Genomic DNA, 20,417 nt, shown 5'->3' on the forward strand with positions numbered 1-20,417 from the left:
ACAGCTTCTCAGCACCATCTCAAGCTCAAGCCCTGGAAATCTCAGGCTTTGCAATAGCAAAACACAAATCTGTTAACTTACTCCTCCCAAGACAATTACTGGGAAAAAATATTAAAGGCTTCTGTGAAGAGCCTGAGGCCAGTTGACCTTGAAGGCGGAAGGCAACAAACCAGACAGGAGCTGGGAGCCTTGCCTGTGTGCACGCCCTCTCTGGGTGTCTGTGGAGCCATAAGCCTGGGTGGGTGTGCTGATGCCACCACCAGGGCAAAGCTCTCAGTAACAGGACACAGCCAAGAGGAGGAGCAAGGCTTCCAAATCAGTGTGTCTCCTATGTTAAATTAAAAATAGCCTGGTCCGGGATCTGCCTGCAGCCAGAAGATACTTCACAGTTGCTGGTGGTTAATATCACAAGCCTTCTGGTCTTTGCCACCTACAGATACTGGGCCTGTGGGTTTCCTTTCCCTGCTCTTGTTTCTTGCCACCTGCCACAGGGGGCTACTCAGGCTGCATGTCCATGGTCAGTACCTGTACCTTCCAGTTACCTGTTGCCGGGAGCTGGCCAGGACTGCTTGGTGGAGCACAGGAAGAGAGGGGATCGCCTGCAGAACCTGTCCTCTTGAAGAGTCTCAAGGAAGTGGGGCCTTTGCAGAAACTCCTTGTTCAAAAGCAAAGAGCACTCTCTGTTTCCTCCTGGTACCAGCTCTCTTTTTATACTGCTTTTATTGTGAAATATAAAACGCAGAAGAGTGCACAACTAAATAGGTACAACTTAATGAATGATTATCAAGCAAACACAACCCAGTCAAGAAATAAAATGCACCCGGCATTGCCGGAGCCCCTCCACCCTCACGCACTCATACCCGTCTGCCTGGCTGGCCTCCTGGGAGGCACCACCTCCTGAACTCTTGTGTTCATCACGCCCTTGCTTTTTTTGTTGTTATTTTTCATTTGTTTGTGTTTTTAGTTTTACCACCTAGGTGTACATCACTAAATAAAACAAGTGGCTTTTGTCTGTTTGGGGACTTTGTGTATATGGAAGCATGGAGTGTGTTTTATGTTTGTGAGTCTCATCTGTGCTTTGTATAGCTACCATTTGCTCATTTTCTTGCTTTATAACATTGTATTGTGTGAATTCCTACAATGTACTTGCTCTGTGGTCAGTGAACACTTAGGTTATGTGCAGTTTTTGATAGTCACAGATGAAGCTGCTGTAAGTAGCCCTGTAGTGTATGGTGCGCACATTTCATACACCTAGGGGTGGAATTGCTCATTCACGAGGGCTGTGAATGAATAGGTTCAGTTTCAGGAGACCGTCCCAAATTGTTTTCCAAAGTGGGTAAGCCATTTATGTTCCCACAGACAACGTAGGAGGGGCCTTGCTGCTCCCCACTCTCAGTAGCACTTAGAACGATCTTTCTAACTTCCGCCAGTCTGAAGAGCGTGGAATGAATGATCTTTCTATCTTCCGCCAGTCTGAAGAGCGTGGAATGGTACTTTCCTGTGGCCTCCATTCGTATTTGCCAGATGCCTAATGAGGTTGATGACATCATCTCTCAGGGCAATCTGTGCTTGTCTGTCTCAGTTTTTAACAAGAAAATGTCAATCAAGACATAGGGCAAGATGGAGTACAGCAGATTGGCCTGGATTCAGAAACCAGAGTTCAGATCCCATTTATTACTACTATCTTTTTTTTGTAGATATGGAGTCTCACTCTGTTGCCCAGGCTGGAGTGCCGTGGTGTAGTCTTGGCTCACTGCAGCTTTGACCTCCTGGGCTCAAGTAATCCTCCTGCCTTGGCCTCCCAAAGTGCTAGGATTACAGGTGCGTGCCACTGCACCTGGTTCAGATCCTATGTATTATCTCCATGACCTTGAGGTCACAGACGTAAAAGATTAAATTATAGGAAATACTTTGGAGTGGCATATTGTCACCATTCTTGCAAGGCCAACTTTTATAGGTGTATACATCCACTCTTAGTGCTGTGGTGTTTGGATAGCTCTTTACACCCTCAAACTATAAGCCACGGATGTGTGTCGAATAAACATAAATAGTCTCGCTTTATAAGATACTTTCCCTATAAAACAGACTGAGTTCTCCCTTTATATAAAAAGATGACAGTATGGTTTTTTGTTGTGTTGTGTTGTATTTAACGGTCACTAACTGCTGGCTGTAATCAGCCATGTGGCTGTGTAAAGGGAGCTCACACCTTGAGCACTGACGACTTGGTTGGTTTGGGAGGAAGAGGCTGTTCTCACAGTGAGAAGTTTTCAGCACAGCCACCTGCTGAGACCACAGAGAACCTGGATGTGTGTGCTGCACCCTGGCCAGCTGCCCTGAGCTGTGGGGCGCTGTGCACAGCCAAGCACTGCTGGAAAATTCACTTATTCTGAAATTCCCTCCTCCCATGCCGTCGTTCAGCTTTCAAGCCTTGGGTTAGCTTTTTGAGAAGAGTCTCCACGGCAAGGGACAAGAAAGCGTGGCCATGTCCAGTTCCGAAGGCCGTCTCAACTCCCTGTGGCCATGTATCTGACCTCTTGCAACCAGGAGGAGGCATCAGAAATTTCCCCAGTACCCAGATGTCCCAAGGCAGCTGGGCACACTTGAACTCTGCCCCACGTACAGTGCATTTGGGCACGCGGCTTAACAATTGTGGACCTCAGCTTCCTCATGTTAGAAAATGCAGGGGCCAAAGGGGCTTCCTGGGACCTCATGACTCACCCTCAGAACCTAGGATCTCATGATCCCAAGGGCTGCAGCTGTGGAGAGGGGAGAATGCGACGGTGGGTGTCACTACGAAGCTAAATTGGGGGATTCGCACCCATTTCGTGCCTTTTCAGCCTCCCCCGGGGCCTCGAACTCCCCAAGCCCTACAGGTATTCCAGGGGATCTCTCACCTCCCTGTGAATCGTAAGCCTCGCGTCGCGTGCACTGCAGTGGGAGTGTTGCTCTCTGCCTGGCATCAGACTCCGGCGTCTCTGTTCACCAGGACCCAGGGCAGGGGGTGGTACTGAGGGTCACCCAGCATGACCATGAAGACAGAGCCTTGGCTGCTCAGCACGGCCAGCACGGCTCTGGTTTCACCTGTCTCTTCACCCGACAGTGGATGTCATTTTCTTCTACCGGGGGTGTTACCCGACAATATCGTCATTTGAAAGTGTTTGAAGTCCAGCCCTGCCTCCCTTTCCTACAGTGGGAGCGTGGGAGGGAGTGAGGAAGGCCCAGGGGATGGAAGCTTCCATATCCTTCCATCTCTGGTCCAGAAGACGGCTGGTTAAAATGCCCACCAAACACCCCCGCCCACACCCCAAGCTAGGTGGTGGAGCTGTCCATCTTGGATCTGACCCAAATGCAGGCCCTGGTGAAGAAAGGTGAGTCCACTGGGCTCCACAATAATCAGGGCCCATGGAGCCCCCATGCTCATCGCCCTGAGCAGCATCACTGCTACCAAGCACCAGGCTCTCCTGACCACTGCCCAGAGCTCCTGGGCCCTGCTAGAGCTTAACCATGGTCCATTCATCACCAGCCTGCTAGCATTTCCTTGTTGCAAGCTCGCCCACTGGCATCATCCCTGAGTGGTAAACTGGGCCTTCCTGGGTTGGGCAAAGCCCTTGACCCGGAGGCTCCAGACTCTGCCCTCCGGCTGCCTTGCCGGGTGACAGGCCCCAGGGAGCGGCTGCTGACCGCTCAGGCCAGGGTGCTTCCTCCCAGGTCCCACCTGGGGACTGGCAGGCCTGGGGATGATGCAGCTCTATCCTCTCTTCTAGGATCCGAGCCAGAGACAACAACGGCTCGTACGCCCTGTGCCTGCTGCACGAAGGGAAGGTGCTGCACTATCGCATTGACAAAGACAAGACAGGGAAGCTCTCCATCCCCGAGGGAAAGAAGTTCGACACGCTCTGGCAGGTACCCGGCCTCCTCTCCCCACCTTGTGGGTAGAGTACAGGGCACATGGGGCTTCTTGTCCCGTGGACTCTGAGACATGAGAGGAACCAAAGCACCCACTGCCCACAGTGTGGTCCCTAGGCCAGCAGCAATCCTGAGAGCTCATGAGAAACGCACACCTGGATCCACACCTGGGCCCCTGCCCCACCTGCCAATCAGACCCCACTTTCAGCCTCCAGGTGGCTTCTGTGTTTGAGAAGCACTGGTCCAGAGGCTGTCATGTGAGGTGAGCGAAAGTTCCATGGCTTGTTCAGGGCCGCTCAGTTCTCAGTGCCACAAGGTGATGTACCTGCAGGGCTGTGTTCAGAGTTTAACAAGACATCCTCTTTTGGAGAGCTAGAAATATTTCTTCCTAGGATATTCTAACTAGAGCCCAGAGCAGCCTTTCAGACAAAGACACACAAAATAGAGGAATGGATGCCCGGGGAAGGAGGCCTGGGAAGAGCTAAGCAGGCCTTTGTTGGTGGTGTGAGAGGCTGAATTAGACAGCAAATGTCAGGTGTCCTCCTCATTGTAAATCGAGTCTCCCTCTATGGAAACTAAGGCAGTGTAGGAAGCACATCCCAAATTTAGAAAGCATACTCGCTGGGCTCCAGGCTGCTGCTCATACTGATTGCCACAGTCCTGGTCTAAAAAGTGCATATTCCTGACCCAGCTACTAGCAAACCCTGAAACAACTCACAATTTGGAAGTTCCTTAGGCACTAATAAGCACTAAAATAATGCTTGTCACTGCTTTCACTGAATCACAGTGAGCACAGATTGCTTGTCTTAATTTTGCATCACAGCTACACTGGCTGATGATGAAGGAAATAAAAGTAACAGTACTTCGTGCATCATCTTAGCAGAGCATCCTGTGAACTGTAGTAGGTTCAGAGACACGGAGAAAGCCAACTGACTCTGCCACCACCCCACCACCCCAGAGCACCAGCTACCTCGAACATGTGTGGGTGAGGGGCATAATCAAGGCGCATTGAGATGTCCTCACCCAAGCCCAGCTGGGGCCACACATGCAGTCAATATTGAGGAAAGGACTCAACTCAAAATCCTGTCTTTTCAAAAACTGAGACTACAGAGCCTTAGCCCCTTTAAAGCACTTAAAGTTACTACTTCCAAATGTGATTTGGTTTCTAGTGCTGTACTTGGGGGGAAAAAATACTCCTTTTTTGAATGTGGATATGATCATATTAAAAAATGTTAGTCACAACATTTACATTGTCTTTTGATTTTGTGGCTCATTGCCATGTCTCATCATTGACCACAGGCTTCTTTCTTTTAATGATATTGATTGGAAAGAGTATTTAACCTTTCTACACTCAATGCCCCAAAGCGCATCAGGGAGGTGAGCAGGGAGTGTGGCCTTCTGGAATGCAAAGGCACCTGGAGTCCTCTGTGCCAGCTTAATGCTCCCAGGTCCCAGGCCCCATCACTTATAAACAGCCATTCATTCACCTTCTCCGGAAAGGGCGTTTTGTGTGTGTGGCGTTCTCTCACAGTTTCAAAGGCTGAGCACTCACCATGGTGTTAAGCATCTCTAATTATGGAGAATGTCCTTCCCAAGACCCTTTACTATTTTTATTGATTCCCCTGGTAAATTATAGCATTCATCCCTAATTAAATATTCCTCATTGTATGTTTTCTAGGTAGTTTAGGAAACTACCTCAAAAATGCCAGCAATACATTCGAATTTCCCATGCATGATTTCATTGATTTTTCTTGACAGCATTGTAAGGTACTTCTGTACCCTACCCCAACTCCAGGGCCCCAGTGCCATTTCACAGAGAGTTGGTGATTGCTATACTACCCTATTTCAATATTCTTTACTGTAGACCAGGGATCTGCACACCCACAGACCAAATCTGGCTCTCAGTCTGTTTCTGTGTAGTCCTTGAAGAGAATGGTTTTTTTGCTTTTAAAGGTGTTGTTTTGGATAAATAAATAAATAAACAAAGGACATAGATATGGTATGAGGCCCACAAAAAAAGAAAATACCACTTTCTGTTTACAAAACAAATTTGCTGACCCTGACCCAAGAGGGAGGATCCCTAGCTGTGGGCCCACTTCCCCAGCCACCCTTGTGGAGTGGACTTACACACATCAAAGCATTTACGCGTCTTGGGGCCACTTTGAAAGCCTGACGGTCAGTCGGCAGCTCTCAGTCACTATTTTTCTGTTTCCTGACTTTGTTATTTACCACACTTTCTTACTTTTTTCTCTTTCAGCTAGTCGAGCATTATTCTTATAAAGCAGATGGTTTGTTAAGAGTTCTTACTGTCCCGTGTCAAAAAATCGGCACACAGGGTGAGTTCCCGAGACACCGGAGTCTCACTGTTTGAGCTATCAGTGACAATCAGCCTCGTTTTCGACCTAGCTGATTGCAGTTTCGGGTTGGATGAGGACTTCTTTTTACGGGTTGATTAATAACGTTATCGGAGCACTCAATTTTGTAGATCATGAATCAAAAAATAGCTGGTTGCTTTAACTTTTAAAAAATTGTAATTATTTGTCTTAATTGCATGCGGGAAAAAGTAAAAGAGGGTCAGAAGTACCTGCAGAAAACGTGCTCACTTCTCAAGCAGCAGCACATCCTGATCTCATTGACCAATCTGCAGTGGGGAGGGAAAGGAAGTGGTTTCCACAGATAGAGCCATAATGGTCCATGTTCTCTCTAACCAGGAAATGTTAATTTTGGAGGTCGTCCACAACTTCCAGGTTCCCATCCTGCGGTAAGTGTCACTAGGAATACCACTGAATGAGAAGGTGTTGCATATTTCTCAAATGAAAAGCATATTTTAGCTAACAGGAGGAGTGGTCACTGATATTTTGATTGCCCTTCAAAACATTATCCTTGATGAGCTGGGATTTCTAGTGAGTGTTAGGCAAAATCAGCCTACTGTTAGTGATAAACTAGCCACATTGTCTTTCCTTCCTTCCTTCCTTCCTTCCTTCCTTCCTTCCTTCCTTCCTTCCTTCCTTCCTTCCTTTCTTTCTTTCTTTCTTTCTTTCTTTCTTCTTTCCTTTCTTTCTTCTTCAGACTCTTACTCTGTCACCCTGACTAGAGTGCAGTGGTGCAATCACGGCTCACTACAACCTCTGCCTCCTGGGTTCACACCATTCTCATGCCCCAGCCTCCCGAGTAGCTGAGATTACAGGTGCCTGCCACACCTGGCTACATTTTGTATTTTTTAGTAGAGACGGGGTTTTGCCATGTTGGTCAGGCTGTTCTCAAATTCCTGGCCTCAAGTTATTCTCCTACTTCAACCTCCCAAAGTGCTGGGATTATAGGCATGAGCCACCACACCCTGCCTAGTCACATTTTCTTAACTTCTTGTCTACGTGAAATTCTCTTCATTTTTGGAGAATATACACAATGCGAATGAAACCCACTATTAAATCAGAAGTAGGCCTCTTGCAATATTTGAGAAATGGGAACATATTTTTTAACTTCATCCTCGAACCGTCTATGTTGACACATGTATAATCCACAGGACCCCAGCTCTCTCCTCCCTGCAGCCTGTTAGGAGGTCAGGTACAGATTTATGCTCTAAGCAGGAATTCTTTTCCTGATCTTTTCTTGGGGACTTCATATGGACTTTTTTTTTTTTTTCTTTTTTCTTTTTTTTGATATGGAGTCTAGCTCTGTCTCCCAGGCTGGAGTGTGGTGGCACAATCTCTGCTCACTGCAAGCTCTGCCTCCCAGGTTGACGCCATTCTCCTGCTTCAGCCTCCCGAGTTGCTGGGACTACAGGCACCCGCCACCATGCCTGGCTAATTTTTTTGTATTTTTAGTAGAGACAGGGTTTCACCGTGTTAGCCAGGATGGTCTTGATCTCCTGACCTCGTGATCCACCCACCTCGGCCTCCCAAAGTGCTGGGATTACAGGCGTGAGCCACCATATAGGCGTGAGTCCAGTCTATATGGCATAAGCCCAGCCTATATGGACTTTTTATGCCCTTTAATGCCATCTGTGAAGTGTGCCCTCTGCACCTCATTTTTTGCCTGGTAACCCTTGAAAAACAAAATCTGTAGAAAGCCAAATATACATCCTGCCTCCAGTAGGGATAATTGGCTGCCCAGGAGCTGAGCCCAGGTTGAAACAGGGGAGGCCATCCAGAGGCAGCACTTGTTATCAAATGCAGGGAACGTGAATTTGCTAAAATACCAGTGAACTTTGGGATCAAAATGTAATGCCTTTATGGAGTTGTGACTTTATTTTGCCCTTTACAGGGCTCTCAGGCCTGGCAACTCTACCTTAATATTATAGGCTCCATGAGACAGACCCATACACTCTTCAGATGGATGAGGGCTTAGGGCTGAGAACTCTTAAAATAATGTCAAGCCCTGTGTTTAGCCATCATCACCCAATGGCTACAAGAAGTTAAATATTTTGGAATAACTTTTTAATTGACTGGTAAAATACGTACGGAGAAAAAATGCAGAGGTCCTACATGTACAACTCAGTTAATTTCCACAAAAATTTTCCACCATGGAACCAGCACCCACCATGAAGAAGCAACACAACTGAGCACTCAGATCTACCTGTGGTTTCTTTCGGGTGGTTTGTCTTGAGCTTGCGACTTAATAATTCCACATGAAGCATGAGCTAGTAAATGTAACAGCTCTAATTTTATAGCCTTCAGTGGAACATATTTCCCAAATATATTTCTAGATCCTTCTCCCCAAGTGGCAGGCCCTTCCGGAAGCCTTCCCAATGATCAGGTGTTGCCCGTGGTAGATCTCATTGGCGGGGGCAGGAAGGGGTTAGTGGTGCGATTATAGAAGCAAGTTTAAGTAGCATGTCATGGAAGGGATCCTGTATTTGTCTTCTGAAACATTTACTGTTCCTCTTTGCCATTGTGGTTTCTAGACTTGGTCAGCGGGTGGAATAATCTCAAGAATCAAATCATACTCCTTCCCAAAGCCTGGCCACAGAAAGGTGCTAAAGCATCCCCTGCTTGCTGTCCAACTAAGTGGTAGGACCAACCCGCACTCAGCTCCTGCCCGCCCAGCCTGCCCTGCGTGTGCGCTGCGCCCCACCTCTTGCCACTCTGCTTCCAGGCCTCTTTGCCCTTGCTCACACCTGCCATTCCTGGGCAGCTGCACCCCAGGTACATCATGTGCTTTTCATGTGGGTCCTCAGTCCGTCAGCTGGAAGTCCATCAGTGTGAGCATGCTTTCTGTGCTCAAGTGTCTTTTTAAAGTCGTTTCAGTTGGCATTATGTGTCGTAGCTAATTATCATGTCGGAAAATCTTTCCCAAGATGGCCCACTTACTTTTTGGCGGCCAGACTCCCGTGTTGCAGTGTTCTGGTAATTGATTATGTAAGTTACATTGTGATGGAGGGAATGCCCAGGTTTTGTGAGGTGCACTGCACAGTGAGGTCAGGCAGCGCATGGTGACTTCGTTATGGCTTAAACGTCTAACACAGAACTGCAAATGTGACATGTAAAGAAGAAGTGTAATCTGAGGACTAGAAAAAACAGTTTTCTTTCTGAGGCAGTAATGTTGACATCTCATTGATTTCCATGTTTTGTTCTATTACTGGATTTTGAGGGAAAATAAAAATAAGTTCTTTTTAATGACTTATTTATAGTGACTCATTTATTCCTTCCCCCAAAATATGTATATATGATGTGCTTGAATTGCTTTTTTTCCATTCTACTTTTATTATCAGTGGGGTAAAATTGATTCTTTTTATCAGAAATTCTTTTTATTTTCGTATTAATTGGTGTTTTTACCAATATTTTAGCATATAATTGAGCATCCACTCATGAAGTAGATTACCTAAAGTATTTATTAGAAACAACAGAAATAAAAGACATAAAACCCCTGAGGTTTTATTTAGTAATAATTTTCTGAGTTTACTCATACTTAAGTTCTCAATCATGTTGACCATAGAACAGAACAATTTAATGCAGTGTTTGAGAGGAAGAAAAGGTGTATTTTATACCTGAATAAAATAACTATGTCTGTTTTTCATGTTTACCCAAGGCAAAACACACCACAGATTACCCACAGTGGCTAAAGAAATACCTAGAAAATAAGTTTTAGTGCATCTTTAGACTACAGGAGAACATGTCAGAAAAAAATTGAAGAAAATATCAGTTACCACCTAAAAATAAAGAAATATGTGTGTAGATAAGAACTATAACATCATCAAAAGAGAAATGAGAAACTGGGAGTAAGTAGCACTAATGCTGACACATAGATTAACAGTTTTAATATACAAAGAGATGCTATAAATCATTAAGAAAAATATTAACTGTCTACTAGGATAATGGACAGGGAATTTCAGTAGTAGTTTATAGTAAAGCAAATATAAATAGTTCTTTTTTGTTGTTTTTTGTTGTTGTTGTTTTGTTTTTTGTTTTTTGAGACGGCTGTCGCCCAGGCTAGAGTGCAGTGGTGCCATCTCGGCTCACTGCAAGCTCCGCCTCCCGGGTTCTTGCCGTTCTCCTGCCTTAGTCTCCCGAGTAGCTGGGACTACAGGCACCCACCACCACACCTGGCTAATTTTTGCCTTTTTTAGTAGAGACGGGGTTTCACCATGTTAGCCAGGATGGTCTCGATCTCCTGACCTCGGGATCCACCTGCCTTAGCCTCCCAAAGTGCTGAGATTACAGGCGTGAGCCATTGCACCCGGCCGTAAATAGTTTTTAAACATATGAAATGTTGTTTAACTTCATGAGAAGAAAAATGCAAGTTAAAACTGGTGCTTAACTGTGTCCACCTATGAAACGGATCCATATTTTAAAAGCTTGGTAACACTGTAGTAAAGCCATGGTAGATTAGCACTACTACTCTTCCTTGGGGAAGTCTGAAATGATGCAATCTGTAAGAAAGGCTCTGCAATTGTGTTTCTAAGTATGTACAGATATTCTTGCATTTATGTGAAATCATGTACATGTGAAGGTATTTTTTCTGAAATTGTATAATTGACAAAGTCTGATAATAATTTAAATGCTTATCAGTGGAAGACAAATGAAATTGGTTACAGTAAAATTGCTACCGTGGGAGGCAGCTGAGATCTAGAATTGTTTTCAATTCTGTAAAAGACAATGTCATGCACACACATACATACACACATATATACAGAATGTGTTGATATCGTATAGAGTATCCTAGAAAAATACAGAAAATACTGGCAATGCTGGTTGCCTCTGGAGTAAGAGATGGGAATGTTAAGAAATTCCACTTTTCATTGTAAATTCTGTTGTATCTTTTTAAATTTGAGCCTGTTAAAAAATTTTAATCAATTTTTTAAAACAAAATTAAATAGAGTGTAATTAATCTGATTAATATTGTGAAAATACCTTTCTGGCAAAAAAAAAAAAAAGGTTTGGTTTCTATTTAAGTTTATAAGACCATTAAAGTATACATTGAATTTTTTATAGAAGTAAGAAACTGGGAATAAGTATTACTAATGATGACACATATATAGTGCCAAAAATATCAAGAGATAATTTTTAAAAGATCAAAGTTGTATGGTTTAAGCTATAGATTAAAAATATTTTAATTGCTTATTAGAAATATTTTAGAGCTAATATGTATATTTTCACAAACACACGGGGAACTTTCCATTACGTAATCAGTCACGAGAAAAGAATTGTGAGAATTATGTCAAATGTCCCATCATGTTAGCTAAGAGATAAATAACTTTCTTGAACTTGTTAATTTGCTCAGCATAAATAGTTGTTTTAATAATTCAGGCACAAAAAATATATGTTAGACCTTGAATTACCTATAGCATCTAGATAGTTAATGAAAAGTATGTTTCGATTTGAAGATGATTATGAATCAGATAATTTAAATGTTTCATAAAATTACTAACAGGCTGATGCATTTTAAACTTGTCTTTAGAAATTAGTAGCATACTTCCAAGCACAGTGGCTCACGCCTGTAATCCCAGCCCTTTGGGAGGCTGAGGCAGGTGGATCACTTGAGGTCAAGACGAGCCTGGCCAATATGGTGAAAACTCGTCTCTATTACAAATATAAAAATTAGCCAGGCGTGGTGGCACACACCTATACTCCCAGCTACTCAGGAGGCTGAAGCAGGAAAATCACTTAAGCCTGGGAGGTGGAGATTGCAGAGATCGTGCCACTGCACTCCAGCCTGGGCAACAGAACAAGACTCTGTCTGAAAAAGAAAAGAGAAGAGAAAAGAAAAGAAATTAGTAACATGCTTATATAATATAAACAAAATTAACTTAAGAATACAACTAGTAGTCTTTAAATGAATTAAACCCCTCCCAGTATTAGTCCTGGAATTTCTTTCTCTCCTGCTTTAAGCACAGAACTTTATCCTTCTTTTATGGAAAATAGGTGGAAATTGAACAGCAGCATCCCTAAAGACTTCCAGGGAATTTTTCAGCTTTGCATTTCAAAGGCACATCCCCTAAGAGGATTAAACTGAAATGTGTCCCAGAATTTCCAATTAAAACCCATTTTTCATGTTTTATTCCAACACATACATTGGTGATTATAATATTTTAAAACTTACATTTAAGTACAGGGCTCAGTGGGAAGAGAAAAAAGAAAGAAACATCCTCAAGTCATACTCTTTTGCTTGGTAATGCCTTAGTAGACTAGACCCTTGAGAAAATGTGTTTTCATATAATTATAAAGGAATAGGTTTTAGGTCTTCGCTGTAAGAGAAGAGTAATTGCAGAGGTCAAGTGTTATTTTCATGGATCTCAGAGCAAGGCTGATGGTAGCCTATTTCCTGGCCAATAGTCTGCCCTCGCCTGTGGGGGGTCTACTGAACCGGGGTAATTCCTCCAAAAAAAGGAAACCACACCTAGTTTATTGCAGCCAATATTCTAAAGCCAACTGGCTCTTTTGTCACTATTATTGTGATGACTGATGACTGTATTGTCATCTGCATTACTGCTATTGCCTAATTTGAAAATGGCCCAAGAATCTAGGAGTAAAAATTAAGATCTAGTAAATGGATGTTAGGACACTTGGCAATACTCTGGAATGAGGAAACTCTGCATGGGCCTGTCAGTTCCATAGACCAATAATTTTTTCCTCTTTTGTTCACTTTTGGATCCCCAGCTTTTAAACATAGGCGCTCAAGGAATACTTGTGAAGTACATTTTCTATTTGCAGTTAAACCTTACCAATAGGAAATCAGGGATAATAATTTATAACTGGACTTATTATTGCAGAGTGATGTCATTACCTGAATTTATAAAATTTAAGGAAAAATCACCAGTTGTTCTTTCGGAAGGCAGAAAGCTAAGGTGGCTCCTGCCATCTAGTGGTGGACTGCGGGTTTGAGCCTGTTCTGAGTTTTGGCGAAAATGAAGAAAATGGAATGGTCGACATTTCATTTACACCTTGTTGCTCACCGTGCAGAACAGATGACACTTATTGATTAGGACAGAATGGATCTCTCAAATACAAACATAAAGAATAAAAGGTTAATAATAATGTAGACTGGAAATACATTTTTTATTAAAATTAAATGTCATTACATTTTAAAAATAATATTTTTACAACTTATCGTTATGCCACTGTGCTCATTCTTTACAAACTCCTCAAATTTTTCTTTTTTCTTTTTTTTGAGATGGAGTCTTGCTGTGTCTCCCAGACTGGAGTGCAGTGGCGTGATCTCGGCTCACTGCAAGCTCCACCTCCCGGGTTCCCGCCATTTTCCTGCCTCAGCCTCCCGAGTAGCTGGGACTACAGGTGCCCGCCACCACACCCAGCTAATTTTTTGTATTTTAGTAGAGACGGGGTTTCACCGTGTTAGCCAGGATGGTCTCAATCCCCTGACCTTGTGATCCACCTGCCTCGGCCTCCCAAAGTGCTGGGATTATAGGCGTGAGCCACCACGCCCGGCCTAAATTTTTCTTTTTAACTGGGCATTTTCTTTTAGAGGTTGTTTTAGGTATTGTTCTACTAAGTGGCATATCCACCAAGTGCTTTGGGAAAGATGAAACGTGGATTTTGCGTCATCTTTATCATAAAATAACTACTGTTCTTTTAACTGACTCAATAGGAAACCTCCCATTTCTTCCACATTCTTCCAATTGTGGCATCTTTCTTTGCTCCAGTCCCGTTAGTCACCAGAAAGCGACAGGGGCAGGGAGCCCAGGGATCTGGGTAGGAGAGAGTTGATGTGGGGTTATTGAGAGCCATGAGGGTTCTTTGTGGCTTGGCTTAAAAGGCTCATAATCGGCCGGGTGCGGTGGCTCAAGCCTGTAATCCCAGCACTTTGGGAGGCCGAGATGGGCGGATCACGAGGTCAGGAGATCGAGACCATCCTGGCTAATACGGTGAAACCCCGTCTCTACTAAAAAAATACAAAAAACTAGCTGGGCGAGGTGGCGGGCGCCTGTAGTCCCAGCTACTCCGGAGGCTGAGGCAGGAGAATGGGGTAAACCCAGGAGGCGGAGCTTGCAGTGAGCTGAGATCCGGCCACTGCACTCCAGCCTGGACGACAGAGAGAGACTCCGTCTCAAAAGAAAAAAAAAAAAAAAAAAAAGGCTCACAGTCACATAGTGGTCCATGCTGGGCAGCATGGAAATGAAGCCCCAAAAGCTTCCTTGGCTATAAACATGGAGTTCTAGCTTCCAAGGAAGATCTCCCATCTTTCCCGGTCCATAAGCCAAGATAGACTAGGGCTGAACAGCACACTGCTAGTGAGGGTATAAAGTATTCATGCCCAGGGGTTTAGATTCTCTGTGTCCATCGCTACTAATTCTTACTCATTCCTGACACTCTAGTATCCCTTTCCCATCTCGGTTTTAAAATTCTTTCCTACAGCATTCGTATGTCAGGGAATTGCATTCTGGTTTAATTGGAACAAGCCATTTGGAAGTCCTCCTGGTCTGGAGAACATTCTGTGAGTGTAGAGAGGCTGCAACCCCGGGATAATGCCCTCAGTGGAGGGACAGGTCTTATGTCAAGAAGAGGTGATGCTCCCTCTCATCGCCTGTGATGGCTAGTCCGAGGACATCCTTTAATGCCATGTCTGTTCAAGTTTTGTCTTTGGATCTCAGAATGTGTCTGCCTGCAAGGAAAATCGAAGGAGTTGAAATGACAGTAAATGTCAATCCTGAAAGAGGCTTAAAAAAATAAATAAATAAAAATAAAAACCTATTTTCAGCCTAGAATTGGTTGCAGGAGGGAGAGAACTGGGCAAAAAAGAAGGATGGAAAGCCTAGGGAATCACCCAGTTTCTGTCACCCAGTTTGCACCCTGGGCTGCAGAAAAAGGTGAGACTTGCTTTCATTCAAGGACATTCACAGAGCGAAGCGCGTGGTCACTTGTAAGTTTGTAGAGTTGGTTCCCGAATCCACCCCACGTCCGTGATTTCAGTGCAGCCACAGTTAGCCACAGAGACACGCACATCCGGTGGCAGGCAGCAGACACCACGTGCCCATGAGCGGTGGTGGTGCTGTTGAATGAAATGATCTTTCCCACCTCCCTCACCCAGCTTTCCAGAGGCAGGGTAATTGTATTACAAATCAGAAGTGAAACCATAGCAGTCTTGTAATCATATGTAAATGTTTAAAAGAAAGAGACTGTCGTTTGGAATTATTCATTCTTATTTCTCTTCATTAGCATAAAGGCTTGAGAGAGAGCTCATTTTTAAAGCACATTAGTTTATACTTCACATCTTCTAGTTTTTAGAAGTTATTTTCATTCATTCGCCCATCCATTCATTCATATGTTTGTTCAACACATTTTTATTGAGCGTCCTTGTGGATGTGGCACAGTCCCCAATGCGGTGAATAAATGTCTCCCCCACCTTGAACTTATATTCTATTTTTATTCCGATGTATCATAGTTACTTCTGTTAATCAGTTCAGTAAGAATGCTGAGAGAGTCTGTGAGAAAATGGATCCCGTCGACATCATTTTTACAGATAAGACCAGATGTCTTTTAGCCTCGTCAACGGGCTTGGGCCATGGTGAGCAATGCCTGCCTCTGAAGTACTCAGCAGACTGCGTGAAAGAAGAAAGTCTGGGTGTTTGGAAACAATGGCTGAGTGGCAGTAGTGGTACATTGTGACCTCATGATTCTGCTTTTGGTTTCTGGCCTTGTAATATTAATAAGGCACATGAGGATTTAGTGTGTACCATAAGATAAGTGACTGTCGTGTTAAGCTTAATGTCTCTGTTTCTTTAACTTTCTCCAAAATCTGGCAGTATCTCATTTCTTCGTGGCCAGTGTTTGGACACTAAAGAGGTCAATCAATACATAGAATTGTGACTCAACTCACAGTGGGAAAAAAAAAAAAAAAAAAAAAAAAGCATCTGAATCATGGTTCTCCTGTGAATTAAATTTAGTCACAAGAATCTTGTGTTAATTTGGAAAAAAGAGTGGGTCAGGAAAACTCAGGACAGAGATTTTCAAAAGGGAAAGTCCTTAGGATAATGAGTAGATTTCCCTCCACCCAGTTGTTTCATGATATAAACTGATGTGGATCAAATAATAGGGAAGGTTGCTGTTAACAGGCTGCATAACTTTGTCTCAGATATGCCTCTATTACCTGCTGTGGGCATCAGGAAGAATTGCCTTCCTTCAGCTGCACAAAGAGGAGCCCCCGTCTCACAGGGGTACTGATTTCCAGCAGCAGCCGTGGCAGCAAGAGCATTGCTGGCCTAGGTGGCAGCAACTGGCCTTCCCTTGGGACCTGTAGTCACTGACCAGTGCCACCCTCTACCATCCACCCCAATGCTGCCACATCTCCACTGAAGATAAAGACTTGGGTGGAGACTAGGAAAACATACGTGCTTTGGAGCTGGGAAGTAGATGGGAGCAACTGATGAGGACGAATTTTCCTCTTTAAATAATGTCCATGTAATATGAAATTGAAGAGCACGAGTTAAAGGAGGAAAATGCATCCAAGGCGAACATGCACATCGTCAGTGACCTTTGGTAGGTGGGAATAGGATGTGCCCGGGGTGAGTGGGCAAGCAGCTCTATCCAGGCCAGTGGAGTTGACTCTCACCACACCCTCTGAACACCTCGCAGGATCCCTCGAGTTGTAGCAGCACAAGCTTGCTTTAGCCCTTGCAAGATCCAAATAATTGCCCGAAGAATGAGATCAGCCTTATTTTCCTCCCTGTTCTTTCCTTTGTCTTTCCTGCAAAAGTTAAACTGTGATTATTGGAAAATAAAAATAATGATGCAGATCAATTTAACAGTTGTATGGATGAAGAAAAATGACCTGTTGTCCTTTATGTACTTTAGCCCTCCCCTGCCCAAGGGAACCGGCCAGAGAGTACCGTGTCATTCAATCCGTATGAGCCAGAAGTTGCACCCTGGGCTGCAGAAAAAGGTGAGACTTGCTTTCATTCAAGGGACATTCACAGAGCAAAGCGCGTGGTCACTTGTAAGTTTGTAGAGTTGGTTCCCGAATCCACCCCACGTCCGTGATTTCAGTGCAGCCACAGTTAGCCACAGAGACACGCACATCCGGTGGCAGGCAGCAGACACCACGTGCCCATGAGCGGTGGTGGTGCTGTTGAATGAAATGGCCCTTCCCACCTCCCTCACCCAGCGACGTTGGAAACGTCCCTGCCACTCTTCAGAATTTCTCATTCCTTGCAACACTGATGCTACTCTGAGTTCACACTCCCATGAAAATCATGTTCTTGGAAGGATGAATCCTGATGTGAGGTCCAGCTCCGGGTTGTATGTTTCTTGACTGCCTTGCAGGCCCCCAGAGAGAAGCCCTACCCATGGACACAGAGGTGTATGAGAGCCCCTATGCGGACCCTGAGGAGATCAGGCCCAAGGAGGTTTACCTGGACCGAAAGCTGCTGACGCTGGAAGACAAAGAACTGGGCTCTGGTAATTTTGGAACTGTGAAAAAGGGCTACTACCAAATGAAAAAGTAAGTCACAATGCTCCACCAGTCTCACCCTCAGGTTTTAGACACGACTGAGAATAACAAAATGTAACCTGGCATGACTAAACCGTTTTTTTATTAATGCTATCTTTCTTGTTAATTTCTGGTACTATTATAATGAAAGCCTTTAATGGCAAAAACTGCAATTACTTTTGCACCGACCTAAAAGAATATGCACCTTATGGAAAATTAGGAAATAGAAACAAGCAGAAACATAAGAAAATAAAAGCATCAATCTCTGGTGTGGTGGCTCACGCCTGTAATCTTAGCAATTTGGGAGGCTGGGGTAGGAGGATTGTTTGAGACCCAGAATTTGAGACCAGCCTGGGAAACATAGCAAGACCCTGTCTCTACAAAAAAAAAAAAAAAAAAAAAAAACCACACATTAAAAGATTAGCCAGGCATGGTAGTGTACACCTATAGTTCCAGCTGCTCAAGAGGCCAAGAGGTCAAGGCTGCAGTGAGCCATGATTGCATCACTGCACTCCAGCCTCAGTGACAAAGCAAGGCCCTGTCTCAAAAAAAAAAAAAGAAAAGAAAAGAAGAAAAGCATCATATTTGTATAATACCATCCCAACACTACTACTGTTAACTAAACACTACTGTTAATTAACCTTATAGTATATATTTTTAGATCTTTAGTTGTACACGCACATGTTACTTAATTAAAATAAAATCATTCCATTATAACCATACAGTGTTAACATTTATTTTCTTTAATTTTATAGTTATGTCTCATTTTTCTTACTGTGAAAAATATTGATTCCAAATATGATTAGTATAATTATTTATTGGCTTTATCCTATGATTTCAAATGACAATACATATTATACAACAGTTAAAATTGCTAAATTTCTAAAATATCTTTGTATTTTTGTTTTTTTGGTCTTTAGAAAGTATCCAACACGGAATGTACAAGTAAACATACTGGTTTCTAAAGTCCTTTGAAAACACCCTCTCTTTGAATTGGTATGATACTAATACGAATGTGGTTGGATTTAGTAGCTTCATGGTATTTCAAATTTAAGGAATTTTTGTAAAAAAAAAAATTATGAGTAGGTAATTTATATAATTCAAGTAGGTTAAAAATATAGACAAAAGTATACACAGACATGCGTGCTTTCCGGCCAGGTGCCGTGGCTCACACCTGTAATCCCAGCACTTTGGGAGCCCAAGGCAGGTGGATCACCTGAGGTCTGGAGTTCGAAACCAGCCTGACCAACATGGTAAAACCTTGTCTCTACTAAAAATACAAAAAATTAGCTGGGTGTGGTGGTGCACACCTGTAGTCCCAACTACTCAGGAGGCTGAGACAGGAGAATCGCTTGAACCTGGGAGGAAGAGGTTGCAGTGAGCCAAGATCACACCATTGCACTCCAGCCTGGGCAACAAGAGTAAAACTCTGTCTCAAAAAAGAAAGAAAGAGAGAGAGAGAGAGAGAGAGAGAGGGAGAAAGGAGAAATGCTTGCTTTCCAACCTGTCCCTTCCATTTGTTTTTGTGCGTGTGCATCTGTGTGTATATACATATATACATATATACACATACAGATACACATACATGTATGTACGTATACACACACAAACATACACACATATGTATACATTCACAAGTATATACATAAGCACATATATACACACAATCAAAATTGGTTGTGATACTTATTTTAAAATATGTTTTTATATCACAGTCATTTTGTACAATGAACAAAAATGTTTCTGTATTAATCATAAGCTTTTTCAGTTTGTGAAAGGTTGTGATCTTTATTCTCTGCTTAAATTTGTGAATTAACATAGACATGACGGTGGACATAATTTCAACTAGAGAGTTTGGGGAGAGGAGAGGCTCTCTCGGTCAATTTTGCAGAATTATGTCTTTACAATACTGAGTCTTTCAATCTAAAAACACAGCCCATCCCCGCATTTACCAGGTCTTCTTCAGCCTCTCTCAGGAGAGTTGTGTACCTTTTCAAAGCATTACATTTAAATGTATCCTTTTAAATTCTGCACCTAGAAATTCGCTTTCAACGTTTATGAAAGGCATTTTATATTCACATTCATTACACATAATCTGAGATGGTGAATCCCAAGATGTTACAGGAATTCGTGCATGTCATCGTTGGTGAGGTTTATTTATAAGTTATTTAAATATTTTACAGTTTAGGGTTTTTCTTGGTTGGGAAATTCTTCAGTACTGTTCTTCACCATTCTTTTTATTTTATTTTTTAGAAACAGGGTTTCCCTCTGTCACCCAGGCTAGAGTGAAGTGCCAAGAAGCTCACTGCAGCCTTGAACTCCTGAGTCCAAGTGATTCTCCCACCTCAGCCTCCTAAGCAGCTGGGACTACAGGCTTGCACTGTCACGTCTAGCTGATTTTTTTTAGAGATGGGGTCTCACTATGTTGCCCAGGCTGATCTTGAACTTCTGGCCTCAAGCAATCCTCCCCCTTCAACCTCCCAAAGTGTTGGGATTATCAGCATGAGCCACCATGCCCAGCCCCCACCATTCTTTTTTAGTAATGGGGCATTACTCTCATTGTCTATAAAATTAGGGAATATAGGTTGGAAGGCCAGCCATCCATTACAGGCTTCTGAAGACATATTGTC

At 43.4% G+C, this 20,417-nt stretch overlaps 1 protein-coding gene across 4 annotated transcripts in view; it reads left to right on the forward strand.

Moving 5' to 3' along the window:
- Positions 1-20,417, forward strand: part of SYK (spleen associated tyrosine kinase) — a 95,124-nt gene that overhangs the window by 54,291 nt on the left and 20,416 nt on the right. For 3 of the 4 annotated variants that reach the window (XM_023195263.3, XM_023195265.2, XM_023195264.2), the window contains exons 4-9: positions 3,765-3,903; positions 6,164-6,242; positions 6,618-6,667; positions 8,810-8,878; positions 17,154-17,241; positions 17,622-17,799. In XM_023195263.3, the coding sequence (XP_023051031.1) occupies positions 3,765-3,903; positions 6,164-6,242; positions 6,618-6,667; positions 8,810-8,878; positions 17,154-17,241; positions 17,622-17,799 (603 nt within the window). The remainder of the gene's footprint in view (positions 1-3,764; positions 3,904-6,163; positions 6,243-6,617; positions 6,668-8,809; positions 8,879-17,153; positions 17,242-17,621; positions 17,800-20,417) is intronic. The other variant, XM_023195267.3, reaches the window with a different exon arrangement.

This window comes from Piliocolobus tephrosceles, chromosome 14, assembly GCF_002776525.5.
Source record: "Piliocolobus tephrosceles isolate RC106 chromosome 14, ASM277652v3, whole genome shotgun sequence".
NCBI lineage: Eukaryota > Metazoa > Chordata > Mammalia > Primates > Cercopithecidae > Piliocolobus > Piliocolobus tephrosceles.